Source organism: Acanthochromis polyacanthus, chromosome 17 (assembly GCF_021347895.1).
Source record: "Acanthochromis polyacanthus isolate Apoly-LR-REF ecotype Palm Island chromosome 17, KAUST_Apoly_ChrSc, whole genome shotgun sequence".
NCBI lineage: Eukaryota > Metazoa > Chordata > Actinopteri > Pomacentridae > Acanthochromis > Acanthochromis polyacanthus.
In genome coordinates, this window is record NC_067129.1 from 3,120,391 (window position 1) to 3,136,518 (window position 16,128).

The 16,128-nt window shown below is 41.2% G+C and overlaps 1 protein-coding gene across 1 annotated transcript in view; it reads left to right on the forward strand.

The window, feature by feature from the left end:
* Positions 1–14,681, forward strand: part of ppm1e (protein phosphatase, Mg2+/Mn2+ dependent, 1E) — a 69,696-nt gene extending 55,015 nt beyond the window's left edge. The window contains exons 5-8 of the mRNA XM_022194339.2: positions 1,905–2,093; positions 2,297–2,440; positions 4,559–4,652; positions 6,252–14,681. Coding sequence (XP_022050031.1) covers positions 1,905–2,093; positions 2,297–2,440; positions 4,559–4,652; positions 6,252–7,183 — 1,359 coding nt within the window. The 3' untranslated portion in view covers positions 7,184–14,681. The remainder of the gene's footprint in view (positions 1–1,904; positions 2,094–2,296; positions 2,441–4,558; positions 4,653–6,251) is intronic.
* The last annotated feature ends 1,447 nt before the right edge of the window (positions 14,682–16,128 follow it).

Genomic DNA, 16,128 nt, shown 5'->3' on the forward strand with positions numbered 1-16,128 from the left:
AAGTATTTTAAAGTATTACCACTTTTGGCAACAAAGCTACAACAATGTGACAAGAAATGCAGTCAGCTGCTACACAAAGCTGTTTTTGGAGTAATGCAAACAAGAAAAGTCCTCAGAGAGCAGTACTCCGCTAAGACTGCTTAGTCTTTGTATGATTTCCGATTAAGAATGACCATGCGCTAAGCCCAGGCGTGTGTTATGCATGTGCACGTTATGTACGGATACCGAATCACGTGACCTAAATATGTAGCGGACGACAGGAAGTGATGGGACTCAGAAACACCCCTACAATTTAATCAGTTGTTCCTTGGATCATTTCTGATGGATAAGTCCCGATAAGTCCTCAGTGATTGATTTGTAGTAGGATCACAATCATGTGATCATCAGCAGGCAGTGAACTACTTGTTGTCATGGTTACAGTGATGCCATGCTGCTATCTGGCAATGATACAGAAATCTTTAACAAATCCGTGGATCCAGACGATAAGCTGCATCACTGCCAACATCTAACCACTTGGTCCTTGTGTCTTTTCTGACCGTCCCTGACAATTTCATCCAAATCTGTTTGTCCGTTTTTGAGTAATGCTGTACACAGACAGATTAACAGACGGAGAAACATACGCCGATCGTCACGTAACTCCGCCGCACTGCTTGGCAGAGTAATCAATACAAACAGTTTAGTGTATATGCAGAGATTCATCATTATAATAGCAAACCAAACAACCGATGGTACCACATCATTTACAAGACACGTACCAAAAAAAATCATGATCTTCAAAAATAAGATCTGAACTTGAACCGGCAACAGAGGCTAAACTAGTTGAGGAGTATCTAGAGGCCTTTAAGATGAGGCTTGTATGACATAGCTGCAGGGTTCAAAGGACCGTTTGCCCTTGAAAGTCCTCTGACCTTTTTTAAGTTATTTTCTTGGCTTTATTAGACAGGTTAGTAAAGAGGCAGACAGGAAAGTAGGGAGAAGAATTGGGTGAAGACCTGCAGCAAAGGACCAAGAGCTGGAATCGAACCCAGGCCACTACGTCAGGGACTATAGCGAGGGCTGTTCATGGGTCGCCCAGTTCCGTTATCTGGGCACCAGTCTCTGACCTTCTTAACTGCTTCTATAGAAGGTAACAGAACATCTCTTTGTGGTTCTTGAAGGTGTTTCAGCTTACTTTAAGAGGCTTCTACCTTCTAACTGTTGAAGAATCCCAGGTATTTGTTTTTAAAATGCAAGACTCATGTGTCTTGGGTTGTGAATAACTGTGAAACCTCCATGAAAGGGACGATTCAAGGTGTCACTAGTGGTAAAACTGTCTGAGGAGGGATCTCAGGAAGTACCTGATAAATGGTGTTGTAAACCTGCTCCTCTGTTTGGATGGGTGTTCCAGTTCCTTCCTTCCTCTATCGAACAATCTGCCTTCTTTGTCGAGAATATGATAACTGCTGCCTTCAGACAAGTGTGTAACTGAGGAATCCACTTAGACGAGAGGTGAAACGTCTTCAACAACCAAAAAAGAAGTCCAGTTGTCTTCTGCTGAAGCACTTAGGATTGCCATGACTACAGACAAAACTTTGTAAAAGTAAAACCAATGGCAGAGCTGTTGTATGGAACTAAATTATGTGAATCTACACAGATGCCACTTTGACCTTGTTTTCAGACCATCAAGGATATAATAAAGCCCAAAAAGGCTAAAAAAAAAAAGTCTTCACAAAATAGATTCTTTAAGTGCCTTCACCCACTGTTGCTTGGTTGAGACAGAAAGATTGTTGTCTAGAGGTGAGATGGGTTTGTTTTGTAATTCACTCTCCTACAGTCAGTACAATAAGTCACCGTTTTGCATGTATTTAATGATCCCTTTTATCATGTCTATATTTCTTTTTGATTGTCTCTGGTCTGTTCCATAGGATCAGGAAGAACAAGCCTTCTTTGCTGTGTTCGACGGTCATGGTGGGGTGGATGCTGCCGTTTACGCTGCCAACCATCTGCACGTCAACTTAGTTCGACAGGAATCGTTCAGCCAGGACCCCAGCGAGGCGCTCTACAGAGCCTTCAGACTCACAGACGAATGCTTCGTGAAGAAGGCTTCACGAGAGGTAACCGCCAACAACGAACCCCCTTACTTTATTCACAGTAGGCAACACGGAGTACTAGAAGAGTGTGAAGGAACAATCCACCAGGCTAACTAAAATGTTGTAATTTACTAGAATATATTATGACGATGCAGTAAAACAGGAACACGGTTGAAGTGTCGTGTTGCTGTCTGCTAAGTATTGTAGCACATGTGTGTGTTTGGCAGAGCCTGCGTTGTGGCACAACAGGCGTGGTGACGTTCCTCCGGGGTCGGACGTTGTACGTGGCCTGGCTGGGCGACTCTCAGGTCATTCTGGTCAGGAGAGGGCAGGTGGTGGAGCTGATGAAACCACACAAACCAGACAGAGAGGTGAGACGCACACATCTTCTGTCACTGAGACTGAATGCATGCTTAACTGACATGATAAACAATCCCTGTATTTGCATAAAAGTCAATAAAATAAACAAATTAATGAATATGGATGATAAATTCTTTGCAGCTGGTCCAAAAAACAGGTCACTTTATATGTTGGTGCATCGAACCGTGTTGGAACGTACGCTTGAGATGAAGCATCCCACACTTGATTACAAAGTATTATTACTTTTAGCTTCAGCAACAAGGCGAGAACAACATAACCGGACATTAATTCAACTGTCAGAGGAACCCGACAACACCCCCACAATATAATCAGTTGTTGCTTGTATGTTTTCTGACGGATAAGTCCTGATAAGTCCTCAGTGGTGGATTTGTAGTAGGATCACAATCATGTGATCATGTAGTGTTCACTTGTTGTCATGGTTACAGTGACACCGTGCTGCTATCTCACAATGATACGGAAATCTTTAACAAATCTCCACATTTGTCCAAAATTATTAGAAATTTGTCCAGAACTTGCTCAAAAAAATCCTCTTTTGCTGTTGACAATCTGTCCAAAATGAGTTAAACATCTAGGACGACAGAAGGGTTCCAAAAATGACTAACAAGAAAAACATATCCAAAATTACTCAAATTTGACCTCATAAAATAAGTATGTTGTCAAAAGTTGTCAAAAATGACCTGAAAGATGTGCAAAATGACTAGAAATAACTCAAATTTGTCCAGAACCAGCTCAAAAAATCCTCAACCGTTCAAAATCTGTCCAAAATGAGTTTATCGTCTAGGATGACTGAGAAGGGTCAAAAAATGACTAAAAATTGGTCCAAAATGACTTTAAAATGTCTTCAAACTATTAAAATGTTCTTCAAAAAGTAGGAATTATTCACAGTTACAGTTTTATAAACATTTGTGGTCCTCAGCGGTGGATTTGTAGTAGGATCATGTAGTGTTCACTTGTTGTCATGGTTACAGTGATGCTATCTCACAATGATACAGAAACCTTTAACAAATCCGTGGATCCAGACTATAAGCCGCATCACTGCCAAAATCTAATCACTTGGTCCTTTTGTCATTTCTGACCTTCCCTGAAAATTTCATCCAAATCCTTTAGTCTGTCTTTGAGTAATGTTACACACAGACAGACAAACAGACAAACATACGCCGATCGTCATACAACTCCAACACGTTCCTTGGTGGAGTAATAAATACACATGAAGCAGATGGGTCTTTGCAGGTCAATGCATACTTAACCAGCATGAACCATCGCTGTACGTGCATGGAAGTTGGAATGATGAGGAACTCTTTGCAGCTCAACAAAACGAAAACAACAAAAAACCTGTGTCTTTATATGTTGTTGCATTTTAATTCCTAAGGTTTAAATGAACCATATCTGCACCTGTATTATGTAACGCAACAGTTAGTGTTTATTAAAGCTGTGGTTTAATCAGCAAAAAGAAGCGAAGTGTAAAAATTTGACATTTTACCGAGGGGAATGTGGCAAAATGTTTTTTGGCTCGGAGTAGTTGCCAGGCAACAGACGAAGGCGCCAGAAAATCACTGGTCGCAGCCAAAAAAAATATTCTGGCACGTAATCTCCAGCTAAACTGCAAAACGTTATTCTGTATTTGTTTTTTGTTTTTGAATGAATGAAACAAATGAGGTGCAAACTGTTAATTAGTGACATTTAGAGGTCCCATTTCTAATATTTGTGCTCAGCTAAGCCAAATAAAAGAGCAGTATACTCCCCCTTTTCACAAAATTTTCAACCATTCCTAGAAGATGTACAGCTATTAATTTCCACAAACCAAACTCCTTCCAAACTGTGTGTAGTGTCGCTGTTTTGTCCTAAATTCTGCATCACTAGAAGAAGCATTCAACATTATTTCTCACTACTACCACAAACAGCTAACAGCGTGGCGTAACATCCTTCATTGTTGTGTCCCGGCGTGCTTCCTGCTGTTTTTTAAGTGTGTGCTTCACATTTTCAGTCCAAAAACAGAACCGGTGTTACTCATTTGGAGTGAACTGTCATTTTAAAGTGCACAGCAAAGGCAGGTGAAGTGCAGCACTGAGTCATTTGCCGAGATTATGACTATCGCCGTGTGTTTGCAGGATGAGAAGAAGAGGATCGAAGCTCTGGGAGGTTGTGTGATCTGGTTCGGCACATGGAGGGTCAACGGCAGCCTGTCGGTATCCAGAGCGATAGGTACGGTGGTTGAGATGGACACCCTGATTACCGCATGTATACTACACACATATTCATACACTGAACCAGGGGTGTCAAACTCATTTTAGTTCAGGGGCCACATTCAGCCCAATTTGATCCTAAGTGGGCCAGAGCAGGAAAATCACAGCATAATAGAGAAACAAAATGAGACAAATGACACGAAACGAAGCAAACAAGTGAAAAAAATGGACAAAAAAGACAAAAAAAAAAAAAATCACACAAATGAGACAAAAATGACAAAAAAAGAAACAAAATGGCAAAAACATGAGACAACTAAAACAGGACAAAAAAGACAAAAACAAAAAAGACAAAAATGACAAATATAAGGAACAAAAGACAAAATAGAGAAATAATTTGACAAAAAAATGAGACAAATGACACAAAACAAAACAAAAAAAGAGGCAAAAAAAATTTCACTGAAAACTTACAAAATTTCAAAAAGTGAACAAAAACAAGACAAGAAGACAAAAAATGACAAAAAAAGAAACAGAACAACAAAAAAATAGTCAAACTACACAAGTAAGACAAAAAAACATCAAACAACTCACAAAATAACAGATAAAGCAAAACAAAAAATGGCAAAAAAAAGACAACAGAAAACACAAGCGAGACAAAAAGGAATCACACGACAAAAATGAGAATCAGAACGACAAAAACATGAGACAAACGAATAAAGTCAGACTAAAAAAAACAACAAAAACAAGGCAAAATATTACAAAAGTGAGACACAAAAGAACAATGAGCAATATAGTATTGCACTTTATGATTAAAACAACTTATCAAGGTGAAGAAATTATTTTAAATTTGCAGTTTTACAAATTTATTATTTTTACTCTTTACAAAGCGGTCCCACATGTTTGACGCCCCTGCACTAGACTCTTATATTTGGTCTTTCTGTGTGTGTTTTGATGTGTTTCCTGCCAAAAGTGCCATTAAATTATACATTTCTGAGAGGCTAAATATCATATGAGGCCTCTTGTTGTCCAAACTAAATACAAGATGTGTTTGAATATTTGCTGTCAGGACTTTGAAGTTCTGTAACATCCTTCCTCAGCTCGTCTCATATCCTTAGCTGAGTTCTTTTCAGTGACTAAGTGAAACACTTTGTGAACATTTTGCATATCCAGGCTTTTAGTAATTCCCTGCTGGCCTCGATGTTCTGTCTTTCTGTCTTATTTCAGAACTTTTATTGTTCCAGTAGTGCTTCATTGCTTTTCTAATCTACGCCGTATTAAAATTAATTGATTTTTAATAGTTTCAGAGTCATTTTAATTTGTAATTTGCTGTACAAGTGAAGGTATGATTACTATTATATAAAATGCTAACTGTATAAATATCGAGGCATGCTAAAGTATTCACTCTGAGAGTTTATCACTGCACCATTAATCAGCAGCTGAGTCAGCCTTGCATTTGGCCGACATGCTTTCAAATTCACATCTACAAAATAAGGAACAGACTTGCTGCTGACGGACAATCGACTCATTCCACTCAGATCAGCTGCAAAGTTGCGCAATTCTGCTGTCGTGAATGTCGGTCTGAGCGTCTCCTAACAGACTGACTTCTTATCTGTGCTGGCAGGCGACTCGGAGCACAAGCCCTACATCTGTGGAGATGCAGACCATAGTATCTTCCCATTGGACGGCTCAGAAGACTACCTGATCCTGGCCTGTGACGGCTTCTGGGACACCGTGGGTCCAGACGAGGCGGTGCGGGTGGTCAGCGACCATCTCCAGGAGAACGCCGGAGACACCACCATGGTGGCCCACAAGCTGGTGGCCTCGGCCCGAGATGCGGGCTCCAGTGATAACATCACCGTCATAGTGGTCTTCTTGCGGGACCCTCGCTCTCCGCTGCCCACCAGCACTGAGGAGGAAGAGGAGGGTGTGATGGAGGGGGAGGTGGAGGCAGAGGAGGTGGCAGAGGTGGAGGAGGAGGAGCAGGAAGAGGAGGAGGAGGAGGAGGAAGATGAAGCAGTCAGGGTGGAGCGTGATGGCGGTGAGGGAGGCAGCACTGCGGACATCGGGGGGAAGGGCCGCGGAGGTTGGCCCCTGCAGCAGTGCTCGGCCCCCGCTGACCTCAGCTACGAAGACCGAACGGACTCGTTGACGGACAGAACGAGCCTCAGCCTGCTGGGGCCGTCGCTGGAGGGTCGCATCTCCCTGATCCGGGGTAACAGGAAGCCCTGCTTCAACTTCAGCCCCGACCTCTTCACGGCCTCCCACATCTACCGAGAAGAACGCCCCCTGAAGCGCACGTCCTGTATCCCTTTTCAGGAGCCCAGCACCTCTAGCTTCACGGACCCACTGTGGCCCCAGACAGCCATGCTGTTAGGCCAGGCAGTGAGGCGAAGCCACAGGCCTGGTTATGGTGGTCGCCGGTGGCGCCGGCGGTGGCCAGACAGGTCCAGGGAGCTGCTAGGCCTGTCACCATCCGGCCCCTTGCTGCCCTTCATGCAGCACTACTCCAACCGGAGGCCTGGCGTCGCCGCGCCCCACGATGTCACCATCTGAAGAGGTGACCCAAACCAAACCATCTCCTTCATTTCTTCAGCCCTGCTCCCTGCCCCTCCGCCCCCCAACCCACCCACCTTTGCCTTCAACAACACATCTTTCTTTGATAGTTGGTAGTTGTGGCTCCTGCAGTTGTCGTGTGATTATTGAATCTCTGTTGGAGGAGTGGTGCTCTCTATCCTAAGCCGAAACATTTCCAAATGTAAGCTGGCCCACTAAACACAAGCCCTGCTCCTTAGTGCTGTAGGTAAAACGCAAAACTGCATCCTCTCCATGGTGACCACGGATCAGTCATCATGAAACCAGAGCTGGAAGCGCAGGTTACTGAGATGTGTTCAGACTGAATGTGAAATGCATCTTTGAAGCAGCAAACAGTTTGATGAAAGGACAAGAAGAAACAGGTTATACTAGTGTGAACTGTGCAACTAAACCTAAATAAAAGAGAGTTTACAGGCAAATAACAGAAACAGGCAGAGTCACAGGTACGTTTTAAAATCAATTGGCTGGACTCGCATTGTTAGCTAGCTGAAGCTTAATTCTGCGCTGAACAATGAAAGCTCTTCAGTGCACTTCCATTCAGTCTGTACACACATTTAAGTTTAATTTATGGCCTTGGTCGCTCAGCACTCTTTACACAGATGTTATCCATTTTGGAAAGAAAGAAAAAGTAAAATGCTACAAGTTCTGATGCTCTCTGGTACATACAATACACTACTCAGCCAAAAGTATGTAGACACCTGAAAATTAGACGAATATGTTGAGGATTTGTTCCATTCAGTCACAGCAAGTCGCATGAACTTCAGCTGTTTTTTAGGGTAGAATTGATAGAAGTATTTTCTATACAAATATCTACTGGATAAACAAACTGTTCCTCATGACCTCAGACATATTTTTGGTGTTCCATACTGTAATTTCCTGTTACTTGTTGGATGATATATATGTCCACCACCACCCAGATGCAAATATTAAGGTAATATTAACAGAATATTGGCTCTGAAGATGATTTGTTCATGAACTGTTCCTACAAACTGGAAAAGACATTCTTATCATCCATCACTATAGCTGGACAGTAGTAGTAGTAGACTGAAACTAAACAATCTTGGAGAACAAACACACAAAATACCATTTAAATGGACTATCAACACACATTTTCCTGCGCCCAAGAAAGAAAGTATAAAGAGTTTGACTGTGTGATCGCTTCTCTTTCTTCCCATTTGAAGTCACCTAGGGTTAGGTGACACACATCGTCTTTTGTCTTGAGACAGCTGTCGAGAATGTCGAGCGACCGAGCATTAAATTAAGCTCTAATGGCCCTGTCTGCCTCTTTGTCCCCTCAGCAATCCTTTGGTGGCGGATGAATAACATCCATAGAGGAGGCTGGAACAATTGTTGCTGCTGGTTTCTGGGGCTGAAGGCACATGGTGTTCTGCCCCCTCCTATACAGTCAGTGACCCTAGCCATTATCCAGCCACAATTTGTCTACAGATAAAAGCATTTAGCACAGGATTATAAAAGATTAGCAGTCACCTACCTGAATAAATGCTTCATGTATTCCAGTATTTCAGATGGGGATGTGCTCCTGGGATAATGGGTTTTTTTGGGGGGGAGGGGGAGGGGTATTTAAAAATATATTTTTGTTATAGTTGTTGTTGGGCCTCATAGTTATTGCAAGTATTCCAATTGTATTTCCTTTCACACAAGACCCCTGGAACAGAAATATTTCCCAGCAGGCTTGCGAAGTCCACAACTATTCAATGTTGGGCCAGGATAGTTGAAAGCTGCAGAACACGTGCCTTCCATATGTGTTACCAAGGCCTACTTCCTTCACATTTACCGATCACTAATTACTAGAATCATGTGTTGACATCACCACTGAGGACAAGTCCGGCTTGTACCGGCAGACAAGTCATACTATGACTTTGTGAAAGTTAAAAGGAATAGTTTTGGCTGATTTACTCTTGTGTTCATAGTTTCTTGAGGAAATTAATACCACTCTCATATCTGTCTGTCATAAAAATATGAAACTACAACAAGCATTAGCTTAAATGTTTGATACATGGATGATGATGCCGCAACGCAAAGCTGTGGCTAATTATCCACCAAAGGGTATCAATCAAGATGGGAGGTTCATCTACAAACAAAATAATTATAATTCACAGATTTTGAAGCTGTTTGGTTGGGTATAAATGCCAGAAATGGTTATGTCATACAGGGCATTTGCTTAAACTACAATTTGGTAACATGTACACTCACCTGTCACTTTATTAGGTACAGCTGTGAAATATAATGCAATATGTGATATTGAGGAGGACACCACAGTCCAGTATGACCACAATGTGAAGTGGAATTCTTTGGCAGTCGTGACAAAGAAATCCTAAGTGCTTCAGTGAAAGGCAACTAGACTTCTCTTTGTGGATCTTGAAGATGTTTCACTCATCCAAAATGCTTCTTCAGTTCTACCTTGGTGACAGGAAGTACACCCTAAATAACAAGGCTACTGAGCCTTTAATGATCCAAGATTACTATGTCTAAAAAACTAAGGAAAACCTTTTTTTTCGAACAGCAACATTCACATTTTGGACAGTGAAGATAGACGGTTGGAGAGATGAAGTAAAGGAAACCATCAACGAAAAACTGGAACAGAAATCTCTCAACAGGCGAGGGGGTCTACAACACCATTTATACTTAGAATAGAGACAGTTTTACAGCCATTAACACTTCAAGTTGATCTTGGGTTATTAACAAGCCATTAACCATGTGTTCTGGAGGTGAGACTAAATACCTGAGAGTCTCCATCAGCTGGTTAGAACTGAGGAAACCTTTTGGTTGAGAGATGAAACATCTTCAAGAACCAAGCAGAGAGGTCTATTTTCCTTAAACTGAAGCATTTAGCTTTACTTTTTCCTGGATGGCTGAGAATCCACACAGATAAACTTTGTAAAAGAAGTCTTTATGGCAAAGCTTTTGTATTGGATTGCATTAGACCTCACAGATGTGCTTAATAAAGTGTCCAGTGACTATAATATTTAACATGTACGTATCCTTTGCAATCTATTTCCAAGTATAAGGAAATAAACAAAGACTCAGGCAATGAAAAAGAACTAGAACAAACACTTGTCAGTCCTAGAGTTATGGACAACTGAAAGTAAATGAAATAGTATATTGCTATTATACCAATACAAAGCACTTTTCCTCATCTGGAAGTTACAGCTGTGCTTACAGTCACTGTTAGATTAGGTGAGAGATTGCTTACTGTTTTATATCAAACAAAAAATCACAAACTATAAAGTATTTTAAAACTGTAAACTATTTGAAACGTTATTCTCCTGTGCTTGGTTTTAGCACTTCTTTCATTCGGAGAGCCAAAGGCAGCAAAAATGTGACATTTTCTTCTATTTCAGAGACACATTAGCTTGGATTAGATTAGTGCAAAGATAGCTAGCACAGCTCTATCAAAAGCTAAAACAATAAAATTAACTTCTCCCTCTGTCTTTTAGCATGATGTGTGTATCTACAACTGCACTTGTAAGACTTTTACCAACACATTTAAATGAGACCTTTTTTCATATCAGCCTGACAGTTAGCAAAACAAGCTAGCTAGGGATTTGCGAGCAACAGTTATATAGCTTAAAGACTGTAAGCGGGTGGAAACTGCTAGATTGGTCAGAGGGTTAAAAAACTGCCAACAATTTGTCATTATTTTATATGTTTGTGTATATTTTAAATAAACAGTAAATAATGTGTTAGAATTTGTGGATTTTGCTAGATTTTCACAAAGCCATGCAAGCTGTTTCCTCCTGCTTTCTGTCTCTATGCTAAGTTAAGCTAACGGGCTGGTGGTGGTGTTGCAGTAGCTTCGTATATAAGTTGGTGTACAGATATGAGAATGGTGTTAAACTTTTCATGAAGACGATGAACAAGAGTATTTCCCAACAGCATACAGGAGAAACTGCACATTTTGTGCCTCGGTAGCCTGCGGAAAGAGAGTTATCATGTGTAAATAGACTTGTGGTATTAGCAATCCCTGCGCAGCAACACCACACAGCAAACATCCCTGCAAGATATCTCCCACCATCACAGGATTCCACTGAGGCTGCCCCACGGCCCCACACAGCCTTTATAATTGGATCTGTGTCTGATCTGATACAGATTCTGCATCAGAGTGCCCCTGCTCTGCTGTCTAACATGCTGCATTTCAGCTATCAGGTCAATAGAAATGTTCAAACTCAGTTTTCTGCCGCCTTTCGTAAGGCTAAGACACAAAAGCCATATGTAACCCCAAATATCTACTCTTCTGAGTTCCTTATTAATGTTAAATTATTATTATGATTAACAAACAACTATGTAACCTCCAAATAATAATCCTCCTGCTGATTTATATGACACTATAATGAAAAGTTTCATATTAGACTCATATTAATCCCTTTCTAATAAGTCTAACAGCACTCGTACCCAGTTAACTTGGCGAGTCTAATCTGTGGAGACACTTCTGTCACATTGCATTTAACATGTAACCTCCTGTATCTAACCATGCTTGATGACTGTAACCGAACTATACTGCAAATTTACTATGAAAACTACTATAAAAACCACAGGCAAACACATCAACTTCATAACTGTCAATCCCTTTCACATTTGAAGTCCTAAAATGACACCTGTGACCTCATGTAGTGGAGTTTATCATTATATATGCCACAAAAAAACACAATATTGACTCCATTCCTACACCTTTCTCTTGTGTTTTGGGGTTTGAAAAGGCTATTGAGCAGATTATTATTGTTAGCTATCGTTTACCAGTTTGACTGCCATTTGAACACGTTATTTACTTCTGCAAACTGTAACCCCACTTTTTTGTTTGATGCCGTGAATTTCCAAATGTTGGTGATATTCAGGTTCTGTAAACTGTGCCTCCACTTTCCTGGCCCCCCAAGAATTTCAGATAATAGTCATAAGCGGGTTCCCAGCATCACTTCCCCTTTCAGTCTTGCTGGTAGTTCTCCTGAAACCATCCTGTGGACTGACGTCGGTGAAGCAGAATGTACCTCCTGTCCTAGAATGTCCTCAGAGACTCTGGGAAGCTTTGTGAGGTGGCGTTTCTCTTTGTTTTTAGGAGACATTCGTCTTTCTAGGGAGCATCTAGCTATGAGGAATGTATTGTTGGGACACTCAACAAACTCAAGTCACTGGATCCCTTTGTGGAAGTATCGCCACAGTGTTTGTCTCAAGAAGATGGAAGGAAATCACAGTCATATCAAATATTCCCTTAGGCACGGATGTGTATGTATATTATGAGTACTAAATGTGAGTTGAGCAAGTGCTGGAGGAGTGTACATAGAATAATTCTGTCTTGTAAATCAGTGGTTTTGATCCATGCTCCATAAGGCCCCAAAGCTGGGTCAGATATATACTTTAAAACAGTCAGATGGTGGACTTTCTAAAAGTCGCATCACCGGGCTGAGGTGGCGGTGAACATGCGATGTTATTGAGAAGCTGGTCGAGAATATAAAAGTGTTGAACCAGTCTGGCTTTCACTGGAGAGTCATAGTGTCCTATTGTGGCTTAGCTGCCATTTCACCCGGCTTTCTCACCTGACAGCCTGGGAAAAACACACCTTTTGATTATCAGCTTAAAATTCTGTGCTACCTGTCTGCAATCATTTTGATTTAAAAACAAATTATCAGCCTTAAAAAAAAAACACCTTGCCAATCAAATTATCATTAGTTGGTAGGTTGTCATTCCAGTTCTGCCGGTGTAGGCTGATTAGAGATGAGGAACACATGGAGCTGTTGCACAGTTTTGGCCTCATTTAGAGCCACAAATCAAGTCTTTAACTCGGCCAGAAACTCTAGTGAAGCAGAGCTGGCATTGGAGAACAGAGTTTTGTTATAATGACAAGGTTTTTTTTAAGCAAAACAGACCAAATGTTCAGCAGTTGGCTACGCAAGTTTAAATAATGGCAACGACACCACAACAAAATCCACAAAATCCTTGGTGTTAGCATATTGTGTGGCTAATGTGGCTAATGTTAGCTGTGATTCTATGTCCACTGGTCATTGGTAGTCATGACTTTTCCGAAGAACTGATCGATATCGTGATGCACGTGACAACTTTGTTTACATTTTTGTCGGAGTTCCGACTTGCGGCGAAAATCAACTTGCGTCAGGCCGTAGGAACGGAACTCCAATTTCAGTCGAGGACCCCCTGTATTTTATTTCCATATTTCAGATTGACTGGAATTCCGCGAGTTCTTCTGATAAATACAGGCTTTGTCATTATAACAAGATCTTGTTCTGTCGGCGCGGTGGTTTTGGTAGCTGGTAGCAGTCCTGTTCAGCTTTAGGAACCTGCTCTGTGCAGACAGAAACACTGAAGCAAGTTGTACTTGTGGCCTCCCCTCCTGTGCAGCGCAGCAGCACTTTTCTGTTCTCTGTGATTCAGTTGATTTTGTCAAACCACTGATGTAGTTTCACAGCACCGACATGAAGCTCAGCGCTGCACCGTCTGCACTCTGGAGGGAGAAACGAACCACAACAGAACTCAGTGACAAGGATCGACGGGTCGCATTCACCAAAACCTTCACTAAACCCCTGTGAATTAGTTCTGCGGCGTTACTCATCGTACTAAAAATCCACAGAAGTCGTCACTGTATGAGCAATAAAAGCGTTTGCCATCATTCGTTGTGGTGAATCCTCCACTTTAGCTCAACAAACCCACATCCCCTCCCCCGCTCACGCTCTGCTTGCACTATAAAGTTCCTCTGAGTCGGATGTTTCCCTCCCCTCATGATGAAAGTAAGCAGACGTTCGGTTCTGCTCTCCATGATCACTGTCCAACCGTAAGGCCCTCCATGAATCTGCACTGTGTCTATGTACACGAAAAGCTTCTTCTTTTTCTCTGTAAGCAATAATGACGTTGCATTAAAAGGCTCTCTGCGGGTTTGTCTTCTGCTGAAGGATGCAGCAAAATGTAGTTCTGTCAGCCATACTTGAAAGAGTGTAAATGCTGAGTTCCTGAAGTCAATTTCCCATTCATTTTTCCCATAGAGCACAGGAGTTCTAAAAATACGTCTCTGGATCAGAAGTCTGCTAGTTTTTCAGTTCATTGATGGAAAAAACGAATGTGAAGCTTTCTTCTTTAGAGCGGAGCTCTGATAAAGGAGGCAGGACATTTCAGTTGTATCGGCATTCCTCAGCAGTTTGGACATTTGTGTGCATTTGAAAAGGAGTTAGGACTTCTTGGACCGATGCACGGTTCAATTGTAGATTAGCAGATAATGTGGTAAGAAGGGGGGGTACTTCCTGTCCTCCAGGTGTGAAGACAAACCCCATGATTGGCTCTTCTTCAACATGCAGGTTAGGTAAAGAAGAAAATGTAAAAAAATAGAATAAAAAATAAAACAGCAAAACACGTTGAGTACCTGTATTATCTGTGTTCCTGTAGTATATAAATATGTGTACTGTAACTGGTGACTAATTATGTATATAAAGATTAGACCAAGTCTTTGGCTGATGCTTTTTCTTTCCTGAAATAATGTGATTGTTGTGAAATTGAGCGGTTTGGTTTCTCTCGCAAATTAATCCACCAGAAAAAGTCAAATACCATGCCGCTTTTAGCTAGAATAGTCATTTACCACATTAACAATGTCTACACTGGATTTATCACTCATTTAATGTTATCTTCATTGAAAAAAAAAATTCAAAAATAAGGAAATTTCTAAGAGACCATAACTTCTGAACGATAGTGTGTGTCTGACATCTTAATGTAGTCGCTTATTGAGCCGCTTATTTGTCGACTTATTTAAAGCATCATGAGTTTTAAAGTCTTGATTGTTCTTTTAGCTGAGTAACAGTAACATAGAACTCTATTGGACGTTTTCACCATCAGACCTGCTCAATGATTGCTCAAATATTGGACATGAATGCAAAACTTGTAATTGTATTTCTATATTTTCCCCTCAAAGTGCTCCTGACTGGCCTCATACTCTACATGCTTAAAGCTTCCATTGCTGCCAGTGATCACATAAACAATGTCTGGACTGGATTTATCATTTATTTAATGTTCTCTTCATTGATAAAACAATGTTTTGTTTCAAAAATAAGGAAAGATAAGTGACCCCAAACTTGTGAACAGTAGTGTATATTCCAACCCTACATATGAGGGCTGTGGAAGCAGAGTGGTCTAATCTACTTTCTGCTGTTTTAGAGAAAAATGGGTTCAAAATTTTATGTTTTCAAGAAAAATTATCAAGTCTATGTGAGTTAGTATCCATCCATTACCTATACACCGCTTAGTCCTCATCAGGGTGGCAAGGAGTTGGAGTCTATCTCAGCTGACTCAAAGGATGGGTCGTCAGTCTACCACAGGACTACATATAGAGACAAACAATCACACTGACATAGACACCTACAGACAATTTAGAATCATCAAATAACCCCAGTAACGAGTACCCGGAGAAAACCCACACACAGGGAGAACATGCAAACTCCATGCAGAAATATCCCGGGAAGGCCTGGACCAGGGATCTTCTAGCTGCAAGGTGACGGTGGTAACCACTGATCCACTGTACAGCCCTGTGAGTTAATACATGTCGACAAAAACACTTTCAAGGTAAGAGATTTGAGCATTCCAATCACTCATTTCCCAAAACCCTCTGAAAATGCTCGAGGGTCCATCTTCACTCACTTGAATCTATCCTCAATTTCCCTCAGGATTAATAAAGTATCTATCCATCTTTCAGCGGGCAGTGAAAACTGTCCCTGATCTGTTTTGCCTCGACTTTCCTCTCCTCGCCAGATTTAGTCTTAGTAAAATACTCTTTCCTTGGTTTCTATCTGTTTGTCTTTTCTTCCTGACCAGTTTACACAATTTGGGACTCTTTTCGAGATTTATTAACAGGATTCAACTGGTTAGACCACTCTGCCAGTGAACGGTCAAGCAAAAATCAA